The sequence below is a fragment of the Rhinichthys klamathensis genome, unplaced genomic scaffold (genome assembly GCF_029890125.1).
Source record: "Rhinichthys klamathensis goyatoka isolate OS25496 unplaced genomic scaffold, OSU_Roscu_1.1 h1tg000781l_1, whole genome shotgun sequence".
NCBI lineage: Eukaryota > Metazoa > Chordata > Actinopteri > Cypriniformes > Leuciscidae > Rhinichthys > Rhinichthys klamathensis.
The window spans coordinates 1,165,118-1,173,697 of NW_026607178.1; the positions used below are offsets into that span (position 1 = coordinate 1,165,118).

General features: G+C 39.3%; 2 protein-coding genes across 4 annotated transcripts; both read left to right on the forward strand.

Moving 5' to 3' along the window:
- Positions 1-320: 320 nt before the first annotated feature.
- Positions 321-3,842, forward strand: srsf1a (serine and arginine rich splicing factor 1a). 2 transcript variants are annotated; one of them, XM_056243123.1, is made up of 5 exons: positions 321-399; positions 513-735; positions 1,847-2,079; positions 2,153-2,325; positions 3,221-3,842. In XM_056243123.1, exons 2-5 carry the CDS (start codon positions 542-544, stop codon positions 3,413-3,415), a joined length of 795 nt encoding a protein of 264 aa, XP_056099098.1. In that variant the 5' UTR covers positions 321-399; positions 513-541; the 3' UTR covers positions 3,416-3,842. The 2 variants fall into 2 exon arrangements, with proteins under 2 accessions (XP_056099098.1, XP_056099099.1); XM_056243124.1 differs by having other exon boundaries at positions 516-735.
- A 109-nt stretch (positions 3,843-3,951) lies between these two features.
- Positions 3,952-7,924, forward strand: dynll2a (dynein, light chain, LC8-type 2a). Of its 2 annotated transcripts, none has more exons than XM_056243126.1 (3): positions 3,952-4,434; positions 6,550-6,686; positions 6,792-7,924. In XM_056243126.1, exons 2-3 carry the CDS (start codon positions 6,555-6,557, stop codon positions 6,927-6,929), a joined length of 270 nt encoding a protein of 89 aa, XP_056099101.1. In that variant the 5' UTR covers positions 3,952-4,434; positions 6,550-6,554; the 3' UTR covers positions 6,930-7,924. The 2 variants fall into 2 exon arrangements, with proteins under 2 accessions (XP_056099101.1, XP_056099100.1); XM_056243125.1 differs by lacking the exon at positions 3,952-4,434 and adding an exon at positions 5,547-5,789.
- The last annotated feature ends 656 nt before the right edge of the window (positions 7,925-8,580 follow it).

Below are 8,580 nucleotides of genomic sequence, written 5' to 3' on the forward strand. Positions count from 1 at the left end.
ATATAAATAATTAAAAATATAAATTTTAAATGTTTCATTATTTTGTCGCTGTGTAATTCGGTACTCTACAGTTTACCACAGCAGCAGGTGCAAAAAGTAGCAGTGACTTCACGCCAGGACCAGAATAAACCACGTGACTGTAAATAAAAGTTTGACTGCTTTTTCGTTCCTTATTAATACTAATTACCCCACCCACATAAAACATTTTTATTATTTTAGACATCCCTATACGAACTATATCGCTTCGCGGATGTAGCTACCCCATTACCCGCCGAACAGACCGTTTCTCTAGATTCCTCCGCGTTGGCTACAGCGCGCCTGCTGAAGAGGAAGAGACCCGCGCGATTCCAGAGAAAACACGCTCTCGGAGTGCGCGTGCGAGCGGCGCTTCAAACAATAGTAAGTCTCTTTGTTTTGTATTTGACTAGTAACTAGGTTTATTCAATGTATTTCGAAAGTTAAACAATTATCCTTTGTTTATCAGACTTGAAAAGTGTAATTTCTCTGTTTAGTAGGAAGGTGAAAGTATATCTGTGTAGAGATGTCTGGTGGTGGTGTGATCCGCGGCCCTGCTGGGAGTAATGACTGCCGCATCTATGTGGGCAATCTGCCCCCTGATATACGCACCAAAGATGTCGAAGATGTCTTTTATAAGTACGGAGCCATTCGGGATATCGATCTGAAAAACCGACGTGGCGGACCGCCATTCGCCTTTGTCGAGTTTGAAGACCCCAGGTGTGTAAAACTGAACCTTGAGCCTTTAGCTAAAAAGCTAATCTGTTTGTTTCAACGTACAGATTTGACTTCTTAAATGATCCAAATTTTAAAAACCTGTTACTTTTGTCACTGCATTTTCACAGTATCTCTCTCTGTGTGAAAAAGCGTGTGTGTGTATATATTTGTATACTAACCGTTTTACTTTTGTTTTCTGTGCTAACATGCTAATTAGCTTAGCCGTGCTCACCATGTTTCTAGAGCTCAATTGTATATTCATTAATGCTTGTCTTCGTAATAAGAGTAGGCTTTGCAACCTTCAACTATCCGTTTTGATCTAAAGTGTTTAATGTGCAAACTTGAGTTTCATTTTCTCTGTTAGGGTTTAATAACTACCCTAGGTTTGAAAATGGAAATTTTTTATAACTTGACAAATGGCTTAAGCTTGATTTCAAATTAGCTGCAGCGAGGTGCTTACTGAAAAACAAGTGTTTGACCTGTTCTGTATTTTTAAGCAGTTTTCTTTTAATATTAAGGCTCTTAATGTTTAGGTTTATTTATCCAGGCAAGTCACTTAAGAACAAGTTTTTATTTTCAACAGCAGCCTGGCAGGAGAGTTAAAATTTCCTGAAAGACATAAAAACCATACATTGCTATACACATACATTCAATTAAAACATTTACAGGCAGTGATTTAAAAACACTCCCTAGTAGTTTTTTAAATGCAGTGATTGAAATATTTGTTCATATTTCAATGACTTTTGTAGCACATTCCAATCATTTGGAGCAGCACGACCATAAACCGTTTTCTTTCTAGGGATAATCAAAATATGATTCGATGATCTGGTTGTATATGTACTAACACGATTTTGCAGCTACTCTTATCTGGGTAACAAACCTAATAGGACTTTATAAATGAAAATATATTATCTGTGTTGTTCCTGTCTAATATGTAATGACGTCCAATTTAAAAGGGAATACAATTCACAATGATGTGTTCTTAACTAGCTGGTCAGATTAGTGGTTGAGGATTAGGACCCTGTTAGTAGTTTATCAGTGCGACCCCTAGCTGCACTGACTGGCTTTTCATGACATTGATATTTACATGCTTTTCTTGCTTCACTTCCTTCAGAGATGCTGAAGATGCCGTTTATGCTCGTGATGGCTATGACTACGATGGCTATCGTCTTCGAGTGGAGTTTCCGAGAAGCGGGAGAGGTATGGGGAGAGGTGGTTTTGGCGGAGGCGGCGGAGGAGGTGGCGGCGGCGGCGGAGGAGGTGGTGGTGGCGGCGGTGGCGGTGGGGCTCCTAGGGGTAGATATGGACCCCCATCCAGACGTTCGGAGTACAGAGTTATCGTTTCAGGTAAAGTAGCGTCAGAGTTCTACTTACTTAAAGAGCCATTTGAAGTTGTATTGACTGTTGTATTTCATTCCAGGGCTTCCACCGAGTGGTAGCTGGCAGGATCTGAAGGATCACATGCGTGAAGCAGGTGATGTATGTTACGCTGACGTTTTCCGAGATGGAACTGGTGTGGTGGAGTTTGTTCGCAAAGAAGACATGACCTACGCCGTTCGCAAACTGGATAACACAAAATTCCGGTCGCATGAGGTAGGTTTGAGATTTTAATCCCAACATTTGGATATGCTTAGCATTGGAATATTCTTAAGGTAAGCAAAATCCCTGGATAAGCAAAAGGTGGATCTATGTTGTAAGTGAACCTGTCCATGTGAATAGCAGTTGGCTATTGTTTTTGCTACTTAATCTGCGGTTGTTGAGGGGGAAAATTGTTGCTGACCTTTTTTATACATTTATGCGTATTTTACATGGCTGGAGGGTTCTACAGTATTAATCTTAAATGAATCAATTTCATGTTAATAACCTTGTTAATGTGCAAATGCTGCCTGTTTTTTTTTTTTTTGCGTTGGCTCATCCAGTTGCTTCATAAGACAAAGCACCAGCTATATATATAAAATCGCTGATTTTATTTTTACAAACTTTTTTTCTTACAAAAACATATAAGTAGTTATGTGGAAAAATGTAAGCGCAGGGTAAAATACATGAGAAATTTGGTACATGCCATTTTAAAAGTTACATTCTGAAAAACTAATTTTCTTTTCTCTGTTTTTGAATTGAAAAACTATTTTAATTTATTACAAAACATTAAGTCTTTTGTTAATTTTTTTCAAACAGTTCAGCACTAATTTTCGTTAAGTTTTCGTTCATATTACTGATTTTAAATACTATTGTTCAATTAATCTCTTATCGGACAGATTTCCAAACGTAGTTATTATCAGCAAAATCCAGTATCGGTTGACCTCTCCTTGTGAATGCCAAAGGTAAACCATGTCAAACTAGACATCTTGTGTAGTCAGTGCTTACTGGTTAATGGAAATGGGAATACTGGTGTTTTGAGGGCAACCAAAGTCTGGTAAGTATAGTGATATATAATGTTAGCATGATTTATACGTTACATTTGCTCAGTGGAAAGTTCTTTCTCTGCCAGGGAGAAACTGCGTACATCCGCGTGAAGGTGGACGGTCCCCGCAGTCCGAGCTATGGAAGATCAAGGTCAAGGAGCCGCAGTCGCAGCAGGAGTCGCAGCCGCAGCAACAACCGTAGCCGAAGCTACTCCCCACGCCGCAGCCGAGGATCCCCGCAGTACTCCCCTCGCCATAGCCGTTCCCGCTCTCGCTCCTAAAGCGCTCCACTCTTCTCACCTCTTTGGTGGAGGCCGTGAACCATTTTTTTTTTTTTTTTTTTTTTTTTTTTACAGTCTTTACACATCACAAACCCCATATGTTTTAATCCCCCCGTCTTGGTTTGTGAGACTATTATGATCTTTTAGAATGTCCTATGTTCCGTCTTCTCTCCCTCCCATCCATTTGGTTATTTTTAAACGTACGTTTTTAACTGACTGACTTTTGTTTTGCCCATCACTTTTTTTTATATACAAAGTGGACGTCTTTTTCATAGACCAAACAAAGGGTTATGTAATGGCTCCCAATATTTTTGTAAATGCCATGTATGTTTAATGGGATAGTGGGTTCCACAACAACTGTTTTATGCTGTCTTCCTCTAGACGTGACACAGAACTGATGCTTTGTAATAAAGGATTACTAAATCTATACTTTGTTGCGTAAAAGGGTGAATTTGAGCACTAGAAAAATGTTACATTACATCTAGAAAAATACTATTCTTGGCTTACAGGACATTATTTGGGTAACTACCAATTTTAGGTAATTTTCACGTCAGATGGCATCATTGTTTGCATTGTAAAGATGTACTAGTTGGGTTTGTGTTCATAGATGCAACTTTGAATCAGTCTTAGTGTTAGGTTAGTCTGTTTTGGCCTTAATGCTGTATGCATGCATCAAAGAAAGGCAGGTTTGAGTGGATTTGATTCTAACTCTTTACCTCCTTTGTCTTGATTTTGCTGGTATCTTAAGGTTTGGATTGGAGGAGAGGCTCAGTGGATGCCGGATCACTGGGATCAGTACATAATGAAGATAGGATAGGGATTGCTGGATACATGGAACAGGATCAATTGCTCCCAGGATCATAGGATTTTAAGACCACAGTTCAAAAGTACTTCCCTGCCCCCTTTATTTTCTTTATACCTCAGTGGAAAATGTAGACGTTTTGGCCCTTCACATTTAACACATTGGAGGAGCAGAGGCTGGAGCAATCTGTGGGGATGGAGTCGACAGGAACCGTATGGTAAATGGGAAGAAGTACCTTTGGGTTGGGGGGGGTATACTCAGGCATTTTTAGATTTACACTGTCCCAATGTGGACAGTAGATGCTTTAACATCACTAGCATTTTGTTTCTTTTAGTGACGTTTTTTTGCCTAAATAAAGGTTTCATTGGTACAAAACATTGTATGATGCATTCATTTGCTTTTTAATGGTTCTGAATGGTTGAATATAAAGTTACAATTCTGACTGACCTAAAATTGTAACTAAAATGTATGGTGTTTCAAGCCTGTATGGTTCAGGTGGAATGCAAGAAATTAAAGAACGTTTCTGCTTGCTGTTTTTTATTTATAAAAACCAAATGTCCAAAACATTTTAATGAACAGCAGAAACGTACATTTTTCAAACTATACTTTGGTATTCTACATGAGAATGTTAGTCATTCATGTTTGGGATGTGAAGACAAAAAAACGTTGCTTAGCGACTGTAAACCGCAGTTATGATAAGGAATTATGTAAGAAATAGATTCATTCTCAAAAGAATAACTCGTGAACCGGCTCTGTTTTTGTGAATCAAAACATTCTTAAAGCGGTCGCTGAATGAACCGCTAGTTATTATATTAGTCATGTCCAACGTGAAATGAACTAGAACTGTTATGTCGAGACTTAAATCCGTGTCAATACTGACTGATGCCAACTTGAGTTTCTTTGCAATCAGTGGAATTTTATAAACTACAGTAAGCAATAGTATTTCTATTATGTAGTTAGAATAATTAATTGAATAGGTTGTTTTTTTTACTACCTGTAGTATGGAAGTGCATTTTTTTTCAAGAACTGAATTAAATATGAATTCTTATTCTGTAGAAATCGGAAATCTCATTAGAATGGCATTCCCCCCCACATAATTCTATAAAATTCTAAAAGAATCGGAACCAGAATCATTACATTTATTCATTTCTAGTTACATTACACTGCGTGGGACTGACCATGAGGTACCTCTCTAACCTTGCAATAACTTATTGTGACGTGATTCATTGTGATGGTCCACCGAATCTAATTTAAGCCATTTCCTGGCCTACACACAGTCCTGAGGCTTATAACCAAACAAGCACATTTCCCTCTGGTCTCCGGTAAAAGATGCATTGTGGGATGAAATAAGATGCTGGCAGAGGGGCGCAGGGAGCGGCTGGTCTGCAGCCAATGGCGAGCGCTGTGTAGGACGGCATTGTGAAGAGCCAGGGATTTTAGCGCGGGCACCAGTCAGCGTTTGACTTGATCCTTATGTTCTTCTTCTAGCGTCAAAGGGACACCCGAAACGACGAAAGCTCGTACGGCGACTGTTTTGAATTGCACATTTCTCTTGCCAAATATTGTTGACAGGTGAGTGGAATAGTTTACCATATCGAGTGATGTACAAAGAATGATCTAGCATGTATTTTGAGCCGGATACATTCGTTTTGGAAATTTAAATCGCGGTTGTTTTTTGGGGGGGACAATATCGCTTTAGCAAAGATGTATTTGACTTTGAAATGAAGACGTTACGATGAGAACGCCGCGTGCACCTGAGCTTCATTGATCTGCTGGAGCAAACGCGCACGCTGTGAATGGAGGTGTGACGTAGCATTCCTCCATCCTGACCTGTCAATGTCTTGATCGATGATCCAGACCGTAACCCGTCATTTGGTCGACTGCCACCATGATTATTAGTTTCACTGCTAAATAACCATGGTGTGAAGTGCTGACATAGCTGTGGATGATCTTTCAGTGCTGCCTGCTTTATAGTAGTTTTGCATGCATTTGGAGCACATGCATTGCTAGTTAAGTACTTTTATACAGGATTTTACTTAATTTGAACACAGTTTGCCTAGGTTCTCTGGGCCTAGCATTAGTAGTATGAAAATATGGCCTTCATTGACTAGCTGCAAATGATGGTTTTAGTGTTTGATTGAAAGACCTGCTTGGTTCTCATGAAAGTATCTAGTGACATCTGATTTGAATTACCTTAACAAATCAGATCCTCTCAGTTGATGGCTTTCTGTCAGGAATGTACCTGCCATTGTCAGGGGAGAAGCACCCATGAAAGGCCCCACTGTTTCGAGTGGAAGTGGAGACTTAACTAAGTTTGTTTCTATGTTTTCAGGCACCATGACTGACAGGAAGGCTGTGATCAAGAATGCCGACATGTCTGAAGACATGCAGCAGGATGCCGTGGACTGTGCTACGCAGGCCATGGAGAAATACAACATAGAGAAGGACATTGCTGCATACATCAAAAAGGTGAGATTTGAGCCATACTGTTATCTTAGACTCTTAGACTCCCAACGTGTATTTTTGTTCCGTTTGCATTTCCTTGTGCTAAAACCATGTCGTCTCATGTTACAGGAGTTCGATAAGAAATACAATCCTACGTGGCATTGCATTGTGGGAAGGAACTTCGGCAGCTACGTGACCCATGAGACAAAACACTTCATCTACTTCTACTTGGGCCAGGTGGCCATTCTCCTCTTCAAGTCTGGCTGAGTCCAGACCGGACCAGACCGTAGAATGTATCTCCTGTGAAGACTGTGATGCACTGGTGGCTGATGTCATCAACGAAATATTAAACGAGACCATACCATGACTATGCTGGCTGTGCACAACTGCATGGATCATATCCCATACTACTTGTGTACATGTTGCAGTTAAATTGCTTTTCATTAGAGGCCCCAAGTTTTTGTTAATGGTCCTTGCAGGTTTTTCCTAGCACATATGTTGTAAAAATAAAATAAAAAAAACGAACAAAAAAGCATAATTATGGAAGTCAGAAAATGTGAGTATTGACCAGCACATATGTCTGCTATAAATGGATATATTTTTGGTGACTTAGTGCTGTAATATTTTGAATGCCATGCGCTGTATGTCATTTTTGGGGTATTGGGGCAAAGCATAGAAGCACATTTGGTTGTATGGAGGTGGATCTGTATAGTTTGATTGGAAGCATTTTGTTCTAGAAGGAATGTTTTGGTCTGATTACCTCTACAGTAAATGTATATTTTCCTTTCATTTGATGTTTGAGGTATTGTGTTTTGAGAGAGCTAGTATTGACTTTTGGAAATGTCTTATCTGAATATACAATGGATTAGATGTATGTAATCGAGATGCACATATAATTAAGTTTAAGAGCAAAAACATCACATGTAAGTCATATTACAAAATACTAACTCCATCAAATACTAACACCATCAAGCCAATAACATCTTGTCGTCAAGTCTTTTCATGTAATCGTCTGCAGAACAGGTTATGAATGTAATTAGTAAGGTCTGATCGCACAACAGATGTATTTGTCGTCTTCCTGTCTGCTGTTCTGCTATTTCGGAGTAGAATTAATTTGCATGTGTCTGTTTTTTTTTTTCTTCTTCTCATGTCTGCACCTGATTATGTCTTTATGGTTTGCACATAGCATATGCCAAAAGCCCTCTCAGGTACCGCCATTGACAAAAGCGGCCTGTCAGATTCATTAAAACGTGATTGAAAGATTTTGTGTTTGCCTATTGTGTATTTTTGTCGCTCGTACTTTTATCTGGGCCTAGGGCCTGCAGCGGCCATTATCAGCACTGAGCCATTAGAGGGCTCCCTCCCATCGCACAACATCTCTGTGAGGCCTACAGCCTGAATGATGATGCTGCTGCTGCTGACATGGAAAACATTCGTTTAAAATGGTGAGAGACGAAGCGTCAAAACTTTTAACACCTGCTATTGTATAAAATAAATATGAGGGAATTTAATGTCTAAGAGGCTTATTGTTAGTGACGTCATAATGGCGATAATCAAGTCTTACAGTTTTTCTCAATCGCTTTGGCACATTTTTCGAAACAGTCTTCACATTCTCTAAACTTCTCTCAAAAGTTTAGGTGTCACAACTCTTTGCTGGAACATCAGAACTCTATGGCATGTCTGCAAACGTAGTAAGGTTTTAGTAGTAACTAGGTTTTGAAGCATAAATTGACTAAACATTTAATTCATGCTTCAAAACCTAGTTATTGTGTGCCACCAAAATAGAGTATTTTTGTCTTCGTGCGTGAGCCACACTGGTCAAAATGCTTAGATGCTTTTTCACAATGGAAATATTTGTTATATAGCCTACAAGTTTCATGTTTTTTTTTCCAACTTTTTTGTTGACTCTAACTGCTTA